Genomic DNA, 20765 nt, shown 5'->3' with positions numbered 1-20765 from the left:
TGCTCCGAAGCCCCGCCCGCAGACGTGGAACCGAAGCGGCATGCCGGGAAATGAAGTCTTCGTGAGCTCTGACTGCGCAGGCGGGAGTTGGGGTGATTTTCCTCCCTTTTTTTCCTCCTGGTCTCCGCCCACACAGAAGCCGTGTTGTTTCCTAGAGGGGGGTTTCTCCACCTTGGGAACTTCAAGATGGGTGGACTTCAACTCCCAGAATTCCCCAGCCAGCCATGCTTGTTTAAACATTTCTACACCCTAGTTGTTTGCCCCAGTGCGACTACAGGTGGCCTGGTTCTCCAAATACAAACCCAAGGTACTATTTTCTGTCCCAAGAGAAGCCCATTTCACAGAAGAGCAAGTTGATGTGGCTAAAAGACAAGTAATTTACCTACAAATCTGAACACAGCACAAAACATTAATAGCCCTGTGGGATCCGGCCAAGGCTGGCCTCATAGCAGCCAAGTTTTTCCCTCTCCCCCCAGCTGAGTTTACCCACCCTGCCAAGCCATTGTCTGGATTCACCCCACAAGCAACCCATAAACCACTGTTTGCAATTGGCTTACTTTACACAACACTTTATCTAAACCACATTATGGCTTATCTTGCCAGTGTCCTCCCTTTTCCAGCTGAGTGTGGGAGAGGCTTTCTCTCTGGATGCGATTTTGAGCTGCTTATTTTGCTCTTATAGGTTGCCATAGAGGTACAGTATTCATTTCTCAAAAGGCAGAATATTTGAACACTTTGGGCTAGTCGCTCTCTCTCAGCCTAACCCACCTCACAGGGTTGTGGTTGTGGAGAAAATAGGAGGCAGAAGAATTAGGTAGGTTGGCTGCCTTGAGATATATATATAAAAATGGCAGGATAAAACAACAGTTGTGACTGCAAGCGTTAGAAAAAACTCAATCATACTCCTTTTAGAAACAGTTTCATATCTGTGCCAGTTTCAAAGGCCTGTTGCTTGTTACTTCCAGATTATTCTGAGTGTATCTCATCAGTCTCAAGGGAGGAATATTTGTGAGAGGGGAAAGAAGGTCTTGTTTTCAGAATATGAACTTGCTCCACTGGAGCTAGTAAATGTTTCTCTACTCTCTTACTCTTATTTCAGCAGAGAAGCTGCTTTACCTATTTTAGAACATCTTTCACTGGGTGGACCAAAAAGCCATATGCTGTACAAATTTGCCATCCCTTAACTCCAATCCACCTTCCCAGTTCCAGAAATGCCTGTGTTACATCTGCAGCAAATCTAGTTATTTTGCATGGCACTATTCAATATAGTGCCCAGAGTCATTGGGAGTTAAGTGGCATATACAGTTAATAAATAAGAATAAAATCCATTGCATGCACAAATAAGAGATTTGCTCTTATACTATTATTGGCACAATAATACAAGATGGACAAGAAGCCTGAAAAAAAAATGAACAGTACAACTGCAGGCAGAGTTGTTTAATTCAACCCAATTGTCTCCTCTTAATTTTGGGGGGGCAGGGAGAGTTACATAAAATAATGTCTAATTTTGATGCCTGAAAGGGGGGGGGGAATCACTGCTGACTCGGCACATAATACGTATATTGCTTTCACACTTTATTCAAATTCTAAATCAGTTAAATTTGCATCTTTCCTAGGCAAAGGGTGGCAGTCTCCTTATTCACTAAAGCAGATCTCTCAAGTAAATAATAAACTCTCTATCCCCGGAAAACCTGTCCCACATCACCTACCCATTCTCCAGAAAAATGCCTTGAAATTGAAAAGGATTCTTGGGCATATTCTAGGTGTAATCTTTAGTTCACATAGGAGATGCAACTTTCCTGTTACTGTATGGAAAACACACACAGATCTTAGAATGCACCAACTGAAATTCTACATTGCAGAGAAAGTAATACAACAATAAATGGTAAGGTTTATTTGCTATTGCAGACTTGGGAGTGATTCTAAATGTTAGGCAGGTGGTCATTATCAACCAAAATACAGGAATTTACATAAAGAGTTGTATCTGTTTATGGGCTTTAGATTTTTCCCACCTTTAGAAACTCAAAAACATCCAAAAAGGACATTTTCCCTTTGTTGTATTGTATTGGGATTACCTCCTCAAGGTGTAATAACTGCTTTTAAAAAGTTTGTTCTGTACCACCGTGAAGAACCAGCAAACAATTGGTTAGGGCAACTCTGCAGAAGCAAATTTAGAAACAGCAAATTAGTAGCTACCAATGTATTTACTATTAGTGTTCCAATATTTACAGTGCTGCTTTCTTTTTAGCTACTGTGTGTAAGATCTTTAGTTTTTACAAGACAAACCTATGAGTAGTCACAGATGCAGAGTTTCAGGAAAGTCTTTGAAACAAGCAGCAAGCTTGACATTTACAGTTTTAATAAAATATGGACGCTAAAATTGCTAACACTCTTCAGTTGCGCCGCACTGGAAAAGGTTCCAGCCCCCCAGAATTTGAACCACAGCAAGACAATATATTAAAACTTTTTTCAGTGACAGAGCTAGAATTATTCCAAGTCTCCCTGGGTGAGTGGATGGGTGTCTATACATACTCTAAATTTCCATTCAGATAAATGTACAATCAGTAAAATATCCAAGTGGGAACAACATTGTCAGTTTGTTTCTTACAACAGCCTTGACCCCACAGCACAAACATAACTAATCTATCTTTTTGTCAGAGTCTTCTTTGGGCCCACATCCAGAAAATCCATTTGCAATGCCATTGCTTTTGGTCTGAAAGACAGGAGGGGGGGGGGGGAAAGAGATTTTTAAATGCACAATCATTCCGTCAGAGCTTTGAATGAGAAAAACCAGAATGGCGAGTAGTTGGCCCTAAGATGTTTTTCTTGGTCCTAGAAGGATCAAGTCCCTTTTAGATCATGTATAAGATGACCTTGGGGGTGGGGGTGGGGAGGTAGGTTGGATTCCTCATTGAAGAGAATCATAACTTTCCTATTGCATAATACTTTTTTAATACCTTTAAGCCACTTCACCTGCAACCATGTATGCCCATCAATGGGAATATATTAAAACCAGAGAAGGTAACATCCTTGTAGGCAGAGACTACATTTGGGGGAGGAGGGGGGAGTCTATATGGACCACACAAGGCATGCTTAGTGATGTCACCTGAGCAGATAGGGACAATTTTTCATCTTACTGTGGAGGTGGGGGGCTGGCTTACAGAATCTGTTTTTTAAGCTCCCCAAAGGAAAATAATCTGGGGGCAATGGGGCAGAGAACACGGAGTGCCTTCAACTTCAGCAAAGCTGATGGTTCTCATTTTGCTCTTTCAAACCCTAAAACCCAACCCATTTACAAAATGGCAAAAAATTGTGCCTCAGCTAGTTTGGACAATAAAGAAAATTTAATAGTGGCTCAGCCCACTCCACAGACTATTAATTATTAATATTATTTAATAATTAATTGTTATTAATACTAATTATCGATTGTTATTAATTATTAATAGTATTATTTTGGAGTTGCAAGCACTGTTTAGGCGCAGCCAGACATCCTGGCACCTACAGGCCCCATGTTGCTAATCCTCGCCCTAAAGCACAAAGATATTGGCTTTCACACAAGCATTTTAAACGGGATGATTGTGCATCCAAGTGTGCGCAGAGCTGCAACCACTTCCACTAGAAAGCCAAGCTTTTTCCAGTCCTCTGCAGCCCTTTTGTTGCCCTGACTTAGAGGCAATCTCAGTTCTGTTCCAAGGGGGATATTCGTAGGTAAAATATACACAAGATGAGAACATCAGAGGAAAGACCACAGGGTCGCGAGTGAGACCACTGCCAAGACCTTCAGAGTTAAAATTCAAAATGAATAGCTTCCTTTTCTTCCCATGACTATTCCAGGACATAGTATTTTACTCCAGGGAATGGCATGGCTGGTGCGGAGGATGAAAAAACAGAGAAGCTGGTGTGTTGGAATGAGAGCATTAAGTAAGCAAGACTTGTTTATAACCAGCAAAGCCACATGAATCACACATCCATTTCAAACAGGGCTCCTCAAAACACACACACACACATTTTGCCCAGGTAATGCTTACTTTATAAAGTTCTGGCTGATCCTTGGAGGAATCCTGCTTAAGAAAATCAGGCCCATGTTCAGAGCGGTTCCTTTGGTCTTGGTTTGGTGTTTCCTGCACTGCTTTCTTGGGCCAAATGCGTTTAATGAAAGGAGAGATGAAGGGATAGATATACGGCTCAAGGAACCTTTTATAGACCCACAGCAGAATTGGAATGATGATGCAGGGAATACACACCATGGTTCTTCCGAGTGTGACTTTAAAAATGTGCTGGAAGAGTAAATATAACACAGTAAGTTGAAACTATTCTGTAGACCAGGTTCATCCTCTCCAATTCAGGGGGGAGACACTTTCCAAGTCGGGATGTGTGACAGCCTTCTCCAAAATGCCTTATACATGGGTTGAACTTCAATTCCCATAACTCCCTGGGTGGCAGCCATGCTGACTGGGAGATTCTGAAAGTTGGACCTATACATTTGGGCTGCACCACACTGGGGAAAGCAATTCAGCATGCATTCACACCACATGATCAGCATAAGCTGGTGTGACCCAGCAAACCTTTTAAATAGCACATTCTCTTGTTCAGACAATTATCTTTTGTTAGCAGATATTACAGAACAAAAACAGAAAAGTAATGGGGTATGTTGGTATTCATTAAAAGTGAACAGACTAGGGAGTATGGGTAAACCCATAAATATATTTTGATAATTTGGTAAGAGGAATCTAATCCTAAACAGAAGTCATATTTTCATTGCATAATACAATTAGAAATTTTATTGCATAATGTAATTAGAAATACAGAACACTTTGTAATATATTTTTATCCAAGAGTTCCACTGGCCTGAACTCAGCTTATCTCAATTGTATAAGAAATAGTGGACGGGGCAGTATTTTTTTCTTAATAACAAAGTCAACTTCATTTGCAAATGCAGAAACCATAGCATCTAAGTCTCAATACAAATATCCTGAATTCTGCTGACTGTGTTTTCAGGCCATCACAGGGGCATTTGTGGGGAGGTGATTGGTTGAATTTCTGTGGGATTTTTATGTAATTAATGTAAAAGAAATGTGGGGCTTTAACTGCATGGTCTTCCTGACTTTCTTCACTCACTCACTCACTCACACCTAGGCCATCGGCTTCATGTTAGTATGGCATAAAATGGTTAACTCTGGCATAAGGATTAGAGAGTTGGATTCTGACAACTAATAACCTATTTTAGACTAGTTAAAATTTATTCTACGAAGTTGCTAACCTGCCAATCAAAGCTTTGTAAAGGGATACAGTATTAGTGACCTGGCTTTTTAAAAATAGGCTAACTGTAACTTCTCCCCAAGGAAAACAACTGTTTTTGTTATAAATGATAATGAATAGTTTCTTCTTCCATTTTGGGGTTCTAGCTCCTATCTCTTTCAAATATATTTTCATATATTTAAATGCATTTATATTGTTTTAGATTTTAAAAGCTAAGACACTGTAACAGAGAGTCACACTTCAGCTTTATTTGCATTTTGCTGAAAACAACAATGATCTTTGCTGCACTGAGACAATGCATGCAGTTAATTACAGCTTGCTCATATTCATGTTTGCTAGGTGGTTTATCTACAGCTGAGCCATGGACCAGCTACATGAAAAGAGAACTGCAGCTTTAATTAGTTAACTATACCAAACCTGAGATGATCAGTTAGGAGCATGCTTACTCCATAGGTAAGCTGGATTTTAAAATACTATTTTATTATATCATACTAAGAGGAGAAACCCCTTCATGGATCACTGCCTTGTCGTGGCGAAGGGGCTTGCGTAACTCAGTGAAGCCATGAGCTATACCGTGCAGGGCCACCCAAGACGGACAGGTCATGACAGAGAGTTCTGACAAAATGTGGTCCACTGGAGAAGGAAATGGCAACCCACTCCAGGATCCTTGCCAAGAAAACCCCATGGACAATGTCAAAAGGCTAAAAGATATGATGCCGGAAGATGAGCCCCTCAGGTCGGAAGGTGTCCAATATGCTACTGGGGAAGAGCGGAGGGCATTTCCAAGTAGCTCCAGAAAGAGTGAAGCGGCTGGGCCAAAGCCGAAAGGACGTTCAGCTGTGGATGTATCTGGAAGCGAAAAGAAGGTCCGATGCTGTAAAGAACAATATTGTATAGGTACCTGGAATGTAAGATCTATGAACCAAGGCAAGCTGGATGTGGTCCAACATGAGATGACAAGATTGAACGTCGACATCTTGGGAATCAGCGAATTGAAATGGACGGGAATGGGTGAATTTAATTCGGGTGACCATTATATCTACTACTGTGGGCAAGAAACCCTTAGAAGAAATGGAGTTGCACTCATAGTCAATAAGAGAGTGGGAAAGGCAGTAATGGGGTACAACCTCAAAAACGACAGAATGATCTCAGTGCGTATCCAAGGCAAACCATTCAAAATCACAGTCATCCAAGTCTATGCCCCAACCACTGATGCTGAAGAAGCTGAGGTTGACCGCTTCTATGAAGACCTACAACATCTTCTAGAACTAGCACCAAAAAAAGATGTCCTTTTCATCATAGGGGATTGGAATGCTAAAGTAGGAAGTCAAGGAGTAATCGGAATAACAGGCAAGTTTGGCCTTGGAGTACAAAATGAAGCAGGGCAAAGGCTAATAGAGTTCTGTCAAGAGAACAAGCTAGTCATAGCAAACACTCTTTTCCAACAACACAAGAGACGACTCTACACATGGACATCACCAGATGGTCAATACCGAAACCAGATTGATTATATACTTTGCAGCCAAAGATGGAGAAGCTCTATACAGACAGCAAAAACAAGACCAGGAGCTGACTGTGGCTCAGAGCATGAGCTTCTTACTGCAAAATTTAGGCTTAAATTGAAGAATGTAGGGAAAACCACTAGACCACTCAGGTATGACTTAGATCATATTCCTTGTGAGTACACAGTGAAGGTGATGAATAGATTTAGAGGATTAGATTTGGTAGACAGAGTGCCTGAAGAACTATGGACGGAGGTCCGTAACATTGTACAGGAGGCAGCAACTAAAACCATCCCAAAGAAAAAGAAATGCAAGAAAGCAAAATGGCTGTCTGATGAGGCTTTACAAATAGCTGTGGAAAGAAGGAATGCGAAAAGCAAGGGTGAAAGGGAAAGATATAAGCAACTGAATGCAGATTTCCAGAGAATAGCCAGGAGAGATAAGAAGGCCTTCTTAAATGAACAATGCAAAGAAATCGAGGAAAACAATAGAATGGGGAAGACTAGAGATCTCTACAAGAAAATTGGAGATATGAAAGGAACGTTTAGTGCAAAGATGGGCATGATAAAGGACAAAAAAGGCAGGGACCTCACAGAAGCAGAAGAGATTAAGAAGAGGTGGCAAGAATACACAGAAGAACTATACAAGAAAGATCTTAATGTCCCTGATGTCCACGCTGGTGTGATCACTGACCTTGAGCCAGACATCCTAGAGAGTGAAGTCAAGTGGGCCTTAGGAAGCATTGCTAACAACAAAGCTAGTGGAGATGACAGTATTCCAGCTGAGTTATTTAAAATACTAAAAGATGATGGTGTTAAAGTGCTGCACTCAATATGCCAGCAAGTTTGGAAAACGCAACAGTGGCCACGGGATTGGAAAAGGTCAGTTTATGTTCCAATTCCAAAGAAGGGCAATGCCAAAGAATGCTCAAACTATCGCACAATTGCACTCATTTCACATGCTAGCAAGGTTATGCTCAAAATCCTACAAGCTAGGCTTCAGCAATATATGAACCGAGAACTACCGGATGTACAAGCTGGGTTTCGAAGAGGCAGAGGAACTAGAAATCAAATCGCCAACATTCGCTGGATCATGGAGAAAGCACGAGAGTTCCAGAAAAATATCTACTTCTGCTTCATTGACTATGCAAAAGTCTTTGATTGTGTGGATCACAACAAACTGTGGCAAATTCTTAAAGAGATGGGAGTACCAGACCACCTTACCTGTCTCCTGAGAAATCTGTATGCAGGCCAAGAAGCAACAGTTAGAACCGGTAATGGAACAACCGATTGGTTCAAAATAGGGAAAGGTGTACGACAAGGCTGTATACTGTCACCCTGCTTATTTAACCTATATGCAGAGTACATCATGAGAAATGCCAGGCTGGAAGAATCACAAGCCGGAATTAAGATTGCAGGGAGAATCATCAACAACCTCAGATATGCGGACGATACCACCCTAATGGCAGAAAGTGAAGAAGAACTAAAGAGCCTCTTGATGAGGGTGAAAGAGGAGAGTGCAAAAGCTGGCTTGAAACTCAACATTAAAAAAACTAAGATCATGGCATCTGGACCCATCAATTCCTGGCAAATAGAAGGGGTAGAAATGGAAGCAGTAACAGACTTCATTTATTTGGGCTCCAAGATCACCGCAGACGGAGACTGCAGCCATGAAATTAAAAGACGCTTCCTCCTTGGGAGGAAAGCGATGGCAAACCTAGATAGCATATTAAAAAGCAGAGACGTCACCTTGCCGACAAAGATCCGCATAGTCAAAGCTATGGTTTTTCCAGTAGTAATGTATGGCTGTGAGAGCTGGACCATAAAAAAGGCCGAGCGCCGAAGAATTGATGCCTTTGAACTGTGGTGCTGGAGAAGACTCTTGAGAGTCCCCTGGACTGCTAGGAGGTCAAACCAGTCAATCTTAAAGGAAATCAACCCTGATTGCTCATTGGAAGGATCGATAATGAAGCTCAAGCTCAGATATTTTGGTCACCTAATGCGAAGAGAGATCTCTTTGGAGAAGACCCTGATGCTGGAAAAGATTGAAGGCAAAAGGAGAAGAGGACGGCAGAGGATGAGATGGTTAGATAGCATCACTGAAACAATGAGCATGAAACTGAGCAAACTCAGGGAGGCAGTGAAGGACAGGAAGGCCTGGCGCAATATGGTTCATGGGGTCACGAAGAGTCGGACACGACTTAACGACTAAACAACAACAAAGAGGAGAAAAATGTACTGTACATGCATAACTGTTTAGAAAGAAAAGAAAATGGGTCTGGAAATTTTATCATAAATAAAGCCCTTAACTCAACTGCAAAAAAGTCCTCAAAAAAGGAATAATTCAAAAGCTGACAATCACTGCATATCACCAATCCATTGCTACAAATCAAATATAGAATGGTCCTTCCAGTGTCTTATAATAACTCTTAGGTTAAACAAATATCAACACAATATTTATTTATGTTGTATTTTATTACTGCATTGCTAATATGGAAGAGTGGCTAAGAAGTTGGACTGGCACCTGGGAGACCCAGATTCAAGTCCACCCACAGATCACTTGTCATGCTAGGCAGTCGCTCTCTCTCAGCTTAGCCTACCTCACAGGGTTCTTTATTCTGGGGAAAAATTGGAGGAGGGAATCATGGAATAAATCAAACACATACTAGCGTCACAGTAAATGGCAACTCTTGTCAACCCTTCCTGGATTTCAACAAAGCTAAGCAGGATCTGGCCTTAGTTGTTGGATGGGAGACCACCAGGAAACCCCCAGGGCTGTAGGCTAAACTAGGAAGTAAAAAAAACATCCTGGGACAAGATAATAGGAAAATACTTCCATACTGTTGCCAATAAAACTCTACGGGCATATCTATGTTTTCACCAGGAATCAAGGAAGGCTTACCCTTTACTGTCATTAGCCTCCCACCAACATCCAGGGGAAAAAAGTCATCAGTGTTTTTCAAACTTGGCCACTTTAAGATGGGTGTACTTCAACTCCCAGAGTTCCCCAGCCAGTGCTGGCTGGGGAACTCTGGGAGTTGAAGTACACCCATCTTAAAGTGGCCAAGTTTGAAAAACACTAGCCTAGACTCTGAAAATTGTAGTCCAACACATCAACAAGTTGTGCTCCACTCCAAACAAAACGAGTGAGTTGGTGACAGCATTGCCCCAACACCATTTTTCCCCTCTACCTAGCCTCATCATAATTAATTATTAATGAACTAATAGCCCAGTTCATTAATGAACATGAGTTATTGATGGAGTATTAATTATCCTTATGGGGATCAATAATCCTTATTGAGGTCTTTCCAGGGGTTGAAGGCAACCTCTGACTTGAAGGCAGCCTCTGCCCCTCCCCCATACTTTTAAAGTGGCAGTTACAAAACAAACAAACACGCAAGTGAGTTGGGGGCTTCGTGTCGCCCTCGGGGAGAGAGGAATGAGCCAGAAGGCGCTGAGAAGAAGGATCGGCGGCTCCGTCCCCGCAGCCGCCCCACGGGAGCCCCCCGCCCGCCCCGCGTCCCACTCACCTGCGCGAATCTCCAACGTCTCCCGGCGGGAGAGGGAAGCCGCTTCACTTCCGGGAAAGGCGAAAGAGGAACGTCACTCGGCGAGCACCAATAGGGGAGGAGGCGGCGCGTGACGTAAGGGGAAAAGGGCCCCCTGACGTCCTGACGCCCTTTCTCCCGCGGCGGGCGCCATGACACGAGAGGCACAGTGGCCTCGGGTCCGCCCACGTGAGCTCAGAGCGGTCGGCTTTGCAGGCAGGAAGCCCTGGAGGGCTTTTTTTGCGCGTGGCTTCGAGTCTGTTTTTTGACAACTGGCGACCGCCTGGACTCGTCCCTGCAGTTTTCTTGGCAAGGTTTTTCAGAAGGGGTTTGCCCTGGCCTCCTTCCTAGGGTTGTAGCCCAGTTTTTTCCTTACCTGTCCCCGCTAATGCCGCCGCCGCTTCTCTTTGTTGTTGTTCAGTCGTTAAGTCGCGTCCGACTCTTCGTGACCCCATGAACCACATCGCGCCAGGCCTTCCTGCCCTTCACTGCCTCCCTGAGTTTGCTCAGTTTCATGCTCATCGCTTCAGTGATGCTCTCTAACCATCTCATCCTCTGCCGTCCTCTTCTCCTTTGGCCTCCCATCTTTCCCAGCATCAGGGTCTTCTCCAAAGAGATCTCTCTTCGCATTAGGTGGCCAAAGTATCTTAGCTTGAGCTTCAGTATCGATCCTTCCAAGCTGCCTCTCTGGGGTGTCTCAATATTTTTCTGCAGTATTACAACGGGCGAGAACTTCTCTTTAAAACGCGAAAAAAATTGCGCGCACCATGCTGCTGTAAGGGGCGAAATTAGTTACTTTCATCCTGTAAACGTGGTCGTTGTGAGCAACAATCTCGTGCACTTAAGGGGAAAATGACGAATAGAGCCCTTGGTTTCTTCCTGCTGTGTTTGGAAGCCTAGAATAATGGCAAACTTTAGAATAGCTGCAGATTAACAGATGCAGTTTTATTTTCTAGTTGGTTCCTACTGACAGCCAGTAAAACATGTTGCTCTCTGCAGGGAAAGAACCAGAAAAGAAAAATCTTCAGCATCTCCTTTTTCTCTCAATCTAGCATAGATCCTAGGGTGTCCAAATGCATGCCCGGGGCATTCTGAAGCACTACTTTGGTTCAACACATTCAGAAAGACCCTAACACAAATCTCCTGCAATCCAGTCCGATGCTGTGTGCGTCTGAAAATTGCCCAGTTCTCTCCACCCCGTCATACTCGCAACACAAATTTGAAGCGCTGTCGTCCACGTGGATCAGACCACCTCAAGTGCCACGTCCAGTTCTGGGCACCATACTTTTTGAGATGGACTGGGAAAAACTGGAACAGGTTAAGAGAACAGTGAAGACCATCAATAAGAAGAGATTGGTGTGTGTCTTGATATGGTTCAAGCGGGTTATTTTTATACTTTCGCCATCCTGAAAAGATGTTGCACAGAAAGCAAACACCTTTTCTCTGTCATCCCAGCATGCAGGACACGTAGGTCATGGATTAAATGACAGGAAAACGGATCCAGAATGTTACAAAAAACTTCAAGAATAATTTAACAGTGGCTCTGTTTTGCTGGATGTATTAAATCAGAGGCTGGACAGCCTTGTCTCACGTATTCTTGAATGGAGGTAGAATTGACAGCATTTACAATTCCGCCCAATTCTTACAATTCTGGTGTGCTTGTATGAATTACACTTTTAAAAGGTAGTAATATAAGGACATCACTGTACATATTACTCATGTGATATCCCATTTTCTTTTGACTTGTCCTCTGTTCTGAGGGCTACCTCATCTTTAAGAATTGCATGAGGAAATCCAGAAGCAGCTTCTCTCAACACAGAACTGGGACAGAAAGTTCCCATCTGTGGAATTTCTACTTACTACCATACGATGATTAAAGATACAATCAATTTTTATAAGAGGACGTAAAGCCAGATATTTTTTCAAGACTCCCAGTAAGAAAATTGTATTTGAAAACTGGATCCCTTCCTTAGGCTCTTCACATTAGTCACCATAGCTGGCTGCAACTTTTATAGCTATTTAATCCATAGCAATTCTGCTCAAAAGTTATAGCAACGCTTTGATAACCTCCCTGCAGCCCCTTTTCCATTTTGTTAATTTAGACCAGTGTTTTTCAAACTCGGCAACTTTAAGATGCATGGACTTCAACTCCCAGAATTCCCCAGCCAGCATTTGAAAAACACTTGATTTAGACCAAGTTCCACATGGGAGAAACATGCTCTTTTGAGCTGAAAATCTATGGCTCACAGATCTGGGATGCAAAAAATCAGCTGGGCGTTGGAAGGCAAGAAAGAGGTATCCCAGATTCAGTAGCCCTAGCAAAGCAACATAACCGCCAATGGCCATAGGCCACAATATGTTTATGAGCCTTTGGGGTTACGGATAGGGTTCAAAGGAGCCATCGTTTAAGTCTTAATCCTGAAGGACTTTTGAAACTTTGAATATTTGCAATATATTAAAACAAATCTTGCATGTTTTATTAACAAATAAATGACCTGTTTATTTTATCTTTTGAACATGCTACTTGCATACGCCAATCAGATTCTCTCGTGCTATTATCTCTGGGAGGACTGTTGCGTTTGCAGCATTGCTGCAAAAAAGCATGTTTGTACATGCCTGTTCGGAAGTCCTCCAACAAATCATTCTCTTAGAAGAGGATATATACAACAGCAGTCTTGGCCGAAGTTTTCAAGCAACCAACAGCAATTTTAAACTATTAACCGCCTGCAGGTTTGATGTCTAGGGGAGGCCCTGGGGAGGCCCAGCAATGATCTACTCTCTTGTTTCATCATCAGGCAGCTTCTGATGTGAGAAAAACCTTCTAAGAAGAGAAAGAAACCTTCTGCATCAGCAGGTCCATTCTGAACAGCACTCTTGGGTTTTATCTCCTAGTGGAACAGTTGCTGCTGGATCCAATGCAGTCTTTTTTTTTTCCAAAGAAAAATCTGCTTTAGACCCACCATTGTTTGCAAACCAAGACTAATCGCCAAGCATAACATGGCTTAGTTGATAACTCATGGTTTAACTGTGGCTTAGCATGATTCGTAAATCCAGTCATTCAGATCCAGTAGCAAATACTGTATTCCATATAACTGAAAGGAGAAATACTCTGCCACTTGTATGGAAAGGCTCTTATTGTACCATTATATTTCTAGCTTCATGAAATATTGCTGCTCTATCACAGGGAAATAAATGATAAATCGATTGACCAAATATCGTAACAACCAACTCATCAGCCAATTTATCACGTTTAGGAGCAATCCCAGAAGCGGGAAAACAATGTTATATGCCTGCCTCAATGCAGGGATATCTGAAAAATCTGTGTTACATTTATCTGTGTCATGATATTTAAGAGATTAAATATCAATTAAAAGTATTTGAAATCTGTGAAGTATAACCTTGTCTAAAAAGGTACCACAGAGAAAGTTAAGGACATTACATAAACTTGTAATAAAGAGTAGATGTGTGTTAAATCAAGCTGTAGTTTTATTTGTGAATTACATCAATATTTATTCCCGAGCCATTAGTTTCTGCTTCTTCAATTTCTTTTGGGATATCTGGAAAAAAGATAATATAACACATCAGTACCAATTCGCCACAATCATATGTATTTGCTGAATTTTATTACCGTAACAGTAGCCACCAACACAGCCACGTAATGCATTTGCATATCACGTTAAGCCAGAATTCTTCACACTGCTAGCTAACAACAAGCAAGAAGTCAACCAATCCCACTTGTTCTTTCATGCCAGCCAGAGAACGTACACAAACCAGGACAGGTCCACGTATCGTGTGTTTATATGCAAAGGAGGATCCCTGGCTTCTGATTTTGTTGCAAGCCAAAATCCTAAACCAAGGCTTATGCCCTGAATACGCTGGAGAATTTAAAACTGGAAATTAAATTCTCTTTTTGATATTAACGTATGAAATTAGAGAGATACTTTTAAATTCCTGCTAGACTTCATAATGACTGTATTTGTGAACCTTTAGGGTGTTGGGACAATGAAGCCAACTGCACTGCACAGAATATACACAGAAATGTTTTTCTTACATTTATACCTTTTTTTCACATTTATACATAGAAACATTTTGTTGACTATGAAAAACATCTTCAGTTCTAAACACATGGACAATAAATTGTGGTCCATTTAATAGATTCACCTGAGTCAATATGTGTAGAACTGTACTAATAATTATTTAATTATTGAGTAGACTGAAGTGACCTTGTTTTTCACGTGCTGAGAAAAGGTTCTTGGGTAGGATGGTTCTTACCTTCTTCTTCTGAGCAACTTCTTCTTCTGGTTTAGGGACAATCTGCTCCTTTTCTGTGAGGATCATCTCAATGTGGCAGGGAGAACTCATATATGGATTGATCCGTCCATGAGCTCGGTAAGTGCGCCTGCGCATTTTGGGGGCTTTGTTAACCTGGATGTGCTCAATTACCAGCGAATCGACATCCAGACCCTGGGGAAAAACAAGTTCTCTTTACAACCATCAACAATAGTTCCCCTAGTTCAGACTAAATCATACTTTTTCTCAAAACAGTCACAATTACCTACAGATAGGACTGAAATTCTTTCAATGATACATTTTAGCTATAGCCTGTGATAGCTTAGAATCCATATTTATACTAATTACTATATTCCAAAGGTCCCTATGATCATGGTTGCCTCTAAAATCTGGAAGCCAATTTTCCATCAATTTCATGTTTAGGTCAGTTCTACTCCACATACATCTTCCTTTCTCCATCATCTAGCTCACTAAACAAAATATATTCCTTTGTTTCCCATTCAACATGGTTGCAATCCTCTTCTGGAATTATGTCACTTGCTCCATTAAGCAAAAAACTAAGTAGATGTCCTAGTGTCAAGCACTGCACTTAGAAAGAATCTCAGAGACCCGAACTGAGAAAGACCTAAAAAACAATAACCTCCTTCTTGGTTTTTTCTTGCCCCCCAGAGAGCTGATTATAGCACTGTTCTTCCTTGCTAACAGGTCCCCAATGAACCTTAATGCAAAACAAAGTGGATCTCCGTTAGGACCGAGAAGACTGGCTAGCAACTCACTCCACACAGAATAATAAATCGTATTTGCATTGGTCTGCTCTTGGTTTAGCTCGATACAAACTCCCAGCCCTCACAACATAGTTAGCATTACACGAAAACCAGCATAATAACCTGCTTTTGATTTTACCTTCAGCTCAGCATTGCTCTCAGCATTTTTGAGCATGTGCAGGAGGAACTCGGCACTCTTCTTTGGCCAACGGCCCTGCGTCCATCCCCACTGCTTGGCCTGCAAGATGACAAATTTAGCGTCAATTTTCTTTTCAATAAAGATGTTCTCATGCTTTCTGCTGTTACAGGTTGCTCAGAATCAATGTTATTTTCACGGTTAATCCAAAGGTGTCCTAAGAAAGTCATCACAGCAACCCTAAAAATGTGTGGAGGAATACGGAAAGGATTTTAAATACATCACATCCAAACAACTTCATAACTAGAGAATCTAGTCAAAAAGCATTCAGGTTCTGCATTCACAGTTACTCTACCAAAATATGTTACTAAGGTTTTATATGAAGTCCAAATAACATATCCATCTTTATCTTTCCAGCTTAGCAACCCAGCTGCAAACAATGAAAGTCTGCAAACAAGGGACAATGCAGTCCAAAGGTAGTTTTCCCACATGCACTAAATAAATGCCCTCTATTTCCTACTTTTGTGAACTCACTGAACCTTCCATTGCTAAACAAGACACTAATAACTGTCAGCCTTTTCAGTTCACTTTACTGACATTCTCATCACTAGTACTTGAAATCAATGCCTTTTGAGAATTTCTCCTGAAACTGTTGTTATTACCAGAGACTTGCACGGACAGACACATGCCACAATTTTCTGGACCCATACCTGTGCACATCTGCCAACTCCACCATTGTAACGCCGGAATGGAACACACTGCTTCTTCAGAGTTACATCCTTTAAGTATTTGGTGGCTTTCCGGATGTGCATACCCTTGATAGCTTGGGCAGTCTCACGTGTGTTCTAAAGAAAACGGAAAGGGTGCGGACATATTCATTACAGCTCCAGACCGCAGGGCCAGAACCAGTGAATTAAAACTACAAGGATATTCAAGCTAGATGTCAGGAGGGACTTTCTGACTGCACCAGCTGTCGGCCAGTGAAACAGGCTGCCACATGAAGCGGTGAGCTCTCCTTTGCTGGAAGTCTTCCAAGGGAGGCTGGAGAATTATCTGTCAGAGATGTTCTAGCGGATCCTGCACTGAGCAGAGGGTTGGACTAGATGTCCACTGTGGTCCATTTTAACTTTATAATATATAACTTGCAAATAAACATTATAATTTGCAAATAAACATATGATAGATGCTATGATAATTGCATAATTGTCTATTTTTCAAAAAGGCCCATGGATTATAACCTTGAAGCCCCAAACTAGTTTTGTAGAATAAGGGCAAACGCATTTAGGAAAGCAACTGCTCAGATCCACTTAGTTGTTTTCATGAAAAATCCAAAGGTGTCCTAAGCTGGTCATCACTGCAGTTACAACATATTTCCCCTCAAATAATCAACAATTTCCCACATTAGTTGGTACCAAGAATTTCAAACGGACAATTCAAGAATCATGATTAACAGGCTGCCTGACTATGGGAAAAATCAACAGCTATAGTATCAAAGCAAATAAAGAGTTTTGATCCCAAATAACCACAGCAGTGGAAGGTGATATGAGGAAGGTGCAAGCAATAAAAGCAGTGGCCAAAAGAAAGGCAGAACGGGAGCTGTGGTCACGCTGCCCCTTTTGTCACCTTTCAAATAGATAAGTCAAGTATCCATAAAGGAAAATCTCAAGTATTATGGAGCTTGCCCACCAATGAGGTCTCTGGCGAACAAAAATCAGGGCTGCTGATTAGCGAAGAGTCTCCGAGGACAGGGAGGATGTCCACAGCACCTTCTGGCAAGCGAGAGAACGGAACTAGAACCTTTCTGCTCCTGAGACTGAATGCGATCTAATGCAACGTATTCCCATCAAAATATACACTTCCATCCATTCCTCATATTGTCGGAGAGAAGAGCCAACTAACATACCTTGAAATGGACACGAAGATTGGAACCCCTTGACTTGCATGCTACAATAAGAAAACAAGCAAAAGTTAAAGCTTTCTTGTCCTGTCCATCTGAAATACATTTCAATGTCCTTTGAAATATGCTCTTGAGAATGCTACTCACATTTTGTGGGATTCTCTGGATCGAGCGAGTAGCGGACCATTTTCAGAGCTCACCTAAGCAAAATTGGGAAAAATCATGTTTCAGACATGAAACAGTAAATTATCTACGCCTTCTTACGCTATTAGAAAAAAAAGCTGCTCAGAATTCATAGTGTTTTCATTATTTATATCCAAAGGTGTCCTAAGAAAGTCATCAACGCAGCCTCAGTTTCTACCCCAAGAAACACCTCGCAGAGCCCCCTTCCCCCTAACAATTCACATACAATGTAAAACAGAGATTTCAGCCTTCATTATATCTCAATTTGATTATCCTAGAATCAGAATATTAAATGCAATGAATTTAAATACTGCAATGAAGTGTTATTAAGACAATTTGTTCTTCTGCCCTTATTTTAAATGCTAAACCAACGCAAAATATCATTAACATTGTAACACAACTTGATCACCACACTATACTAGGGAAAGCCTGCAAATTGAGCTTGGATCTGGTGATCTGATGGATTCGTCCATGTAATTTTCTTGACAACATGCTGGTTCTTTGCCACTATTTTCTTCCAAGATTTTTCTTTGGTTCTGAGTCAAACATTCAACACTTGCAAGATTTCCTTGTGGCCTCCCATCTGAATATTAGGTCCATCCCTACTTAATCTTCTGGTATCAGCCAAGGTCAGCTACATGGAGTTAATGTTAGACTTAGGCTAAGTATGACTGGGTAATTTATTGACTGGGGAACCCAGCATTGTCTTAGCGTGTTTTATGACCCAACCTGTTCACTAACTATAAAACAGTTTATTTCTCTGCAGCCTGTCATGCAAACATCACATCTGCCTTTGATTAACTTGGATTTAACATACTGCATGATTACATTGCAGCACAAAAGATCTGCGTTCCCTCTGCTCTCCCACCACCACTAACCAGTCTTATTTCTCACTATAAGATCAATTAGTTCTATATCGGAGAGATCTGCACTGCAAAAGGTACCAATTCCGAAGAACAAGTTAAACGCTGTTCTTTTTCTCAACCAGATTCCCTTGAAATCTACTTTTTACCATTCAGACCATGGCATTTATAATCCCCCAGCCCCACAAATCATCACTTGAGAAACTGAGAAAGACCCCTTCCTCAACTTCCTAGAATCAAGGGAAGCAACGACTCCTGAAAGCGTTTATGCATCTTTATCCCTTTTCTACTGGGGGAGGATGAGAAAATTGTAGCTTTCCCCGTTCCTAAAACGGAGCTTGCAGGAGCTCCTGGCGGCAGAGTCCATGATGAGCAATACTAGCAATACTCAGCAACACCTGGGGGACCCCAGCACCCCAACGTCGCCCCCACCCGCTCTACTGCTGCGAAACTATGCCGCAGACCTCCCCTTAGGGGGAAAAATGATCGGCAGAAATGCCCCCCCTTACCCGAACGGAATGGTTTCCTCCACTGCCCCTACATCCGGGGCACTTTTTCACAATAGCCCCCTCCCCCCGTTTCCACTCGTCCATTTTCCCTCTTCCCCCGCTCTAAAACAGGGAAATACCGCAGCGGTCGTTCGTCTTGAACCCTCCCCGCTCCGTATGGGCCAGTTTCAGGGGGGCTCATCACCGGATGGCGCCCCACGACTACGGATAAAACCGAAGGCCCGGCACAGCCCCATGAAGCTCACCTTACGACGGCCACTACCGCCGGGAAAAAGGAAGCGCAGAGGATTCTGGGAGGCGTTGCGTCACTTCCGAGCCTCCCGAGCGGCGGTCATTCCCCCCACGAGCAGAGTCGTAAAGGGATAGTGGAGAAGTTCCATTGCCGAGAATGAAGCGAAGAAGGTTTCCAGGGATCGTGGATCTTCTTATTGGAATGCACATCAGTGGTGGAAGCTATAACGCTAATGTTTAATTGATCATTGTTTGCTGTTCTGTGATGAACTGCCCTGCAGTACAATTTCCAAAGAAAAATTTAAGCTCAGATTAGGAAAACTGTTGGAAAAGTCACAATGGATTGATGTAGAGTAATATTTCTCAATCTGGGCAACTTTAAGACCTGTGGACTTCAACTCCCAGAATCCCCCAGCTGGAATTCCACTGCTGTTTTATGAGATGCTTTTTCAACTTTTACTAGTCTAGCTATAGTTCTGTGGGGTGTCTCCCATCCAAGTCCTAATTAGGTCTGATCCTGCTGAGCTTCGTCTAGATCAGCCAAGTGTGGACAGGCTAGTTGGGAAAGCCTTGTTCAAGGTCAACTCCTAATGACTTTATGGACTCATCCATGTTTCTTCCTTGGAAGCCATATGCAATTAGTGCCATCTTCCAGATGTCTTCTGACTGTCCAGCTTACTCTACAGCCCTTGGTGGTCTCTCATGAACGTATCAACCAACTTGATCTCAACTAGCTTGTTGAGATCAGGCTAAATTAGCACCTGCTATGATGAGGGTTCCTTAGGATATAATAATAATAATAATAATAATAATAATAATAATAATAATAATAATAATAGGGTCATTGAGAGTCGGGCAGCATACAAGTTTAATACATTATTATTATTTGAGAAATAACAAGATATATAAGATTCAAGGCTGTACAAGATGAAGACAGAAGAGAAATTTCTTCGGAGAAAAGGAGATTTTCTTAAAGAGTATTGAGCATGACTTTGTTTAGACCAGTGTTGTCCAAACTTGGCCACTTTAAGATAAGTGGACTTCAACTCCCAGAATTCCCCAGCCAGCATGGGAATTCTGGGAGTTGAAGTCCACTCATCTTAAAGTGGCCAAGTTTGGACAACACTGGTTTAGACTTTTTGGAGAGGATCTGGCTGCTTCTGTGCTATGCGCCCTGCGTCCCAAGCTCCTCATCTTTGTCTTTAAATTGCAAGTCGGTGGACATGACTTCCGTTCTTTTCGCGGGTTAGGAACAGGACCCACTAAACCACAGAAATCCAGTTAATGAATCTACTCAACCATCTCACACATGCACCATTGCACACCACACTTTAACTACAGTAATTGTGATGTATTGTACAGTATTGTTTGGATCCAGTTTGCAGCCTAAAACTAGTTTACTCTGGAAGTTTTTTTTTTTAATCGAATAGCAGAATAAAAATAAAAAATTCTAAAAATAGTAGGATAAAAAAAGTGGCTTTAACTAATACATAATCCAGGTACTACTGAATCTGTCCACGTGGGCCTGAAAGCATATGCCTTATTCCTTAACTATGGTTTGTTCCTTCCATTAAGTGCCTTGAT

General features: G+C 42.0%; 2 protein-coding genes and 3 non-coding genes across 6 annotated transcripts; all 5 read right to left on the bottom strand.

Annotated features, from left to right (window-relative positions):
* Positions 1-1558: 1558 nt before the first annotated feature.
* On the bottom strand, positions 1559-10398 carry CUNH18orf32 (chromosome unknown C18orf32 homolog). 2 transcript variants are annotated; one of them, XM_088152830.1, is made up of 3 exons: positions 10291-10398; positions 4029-4277; positions 1559-2713 (listed from the first exon to the last, which is right to left on the bottom strand). In XM_088152830.1, exons 2-3 carry the CDS (start codon positions 4245-4247, stop codon positions 2639-2641), a joined length of 294 nt encoding a protein of 97 aa, XP_088008956.1. In that variant the 5' UTR covers positions 4248-4277; positions 10291-10398; the 3' UTR covers positions 1559-2638. The 2 variants fall into 2 exon arrangements, with proteins under 2 accessions (XP_088008956.1, XP_088008957.1); XM_088152831.1 differs by lacking the exon at positions 10291-10398 and adding an exon at positions 5833-5856.
* A 3378-nt stretch (positions 10399-13776) lies between these two features.
* RPL17 (ribosomal protein L17) lies at positions 13777-19278 on the bottom strand. The gene is made up of 7 exons (XM_007441202.3): positions 19196-19278; positions 17543-17595; positions 17402-17442; positions 16209-16343; positions 15502-15600; positions 14581-14772; positions 13777-13865 (listed from the first exon to the last, which is right to left on the bottom strand). The coding sequence occupies exons 2-7, from the start codon at positions 17580-17582 to the stop codon at positions 13818-13820; spliced, it is 555 nt and encodes a 184-aa protein (XP_007441264.1). The 5' UTR covers positions 17583-17595; positions 19196-19278; the 3' UTR covers positions 13777-13817.
* LOC112542365 (small nucleolar RNA SNORD58) lies at positions 15671-15736 on the bottom strand. The gene has a single exon (XR_003086142.1). It is a non-coding gene; the product is annotated as a small nucleolar RNA SNORD58 (small nucleolar RNA).
* On the bottom strand, positions 16791-16858 carry LOC112542366 (small nucleolar RNA SNORD58). Its single transcript, XR_003086143.1, has one exon. It is a non-coding gene; the product is annotated as a small nucleolar RNA SNORD58 (small nucleolar RNA).
* On the bottom strand, positions 17676-17743 carry LOC112542367 (small nucleolar RNA SNORD58). The gene has a single exon (XR_003086144.1). It is a non-coding gene; the product is annotated as a small nucleolar RNA SNORD58 (small nucleolar RNA).
* Positions 19279-20765: the final 1487 nt, after the last annotated feature.

This window comes from Python bivittatus, unplaced genomic scaffold, assembly GCF_059951505.1.
Source record: "Python bivittatus isolate LINGU-HERP-01145 unplaced genomic scaffold, Pbiv_v1 ctg000570_np1212, whole genome shotgun sequence".
NCBI classification, from domain to species: Eukaryota; Metazoa; Chordata; class Lepidosauria; order Squamata; family Pythonidae; genus Python; species Python bivittatus.
This window is presented reverse-complemented; position numbering and strand designations above follow the sequence as displayed.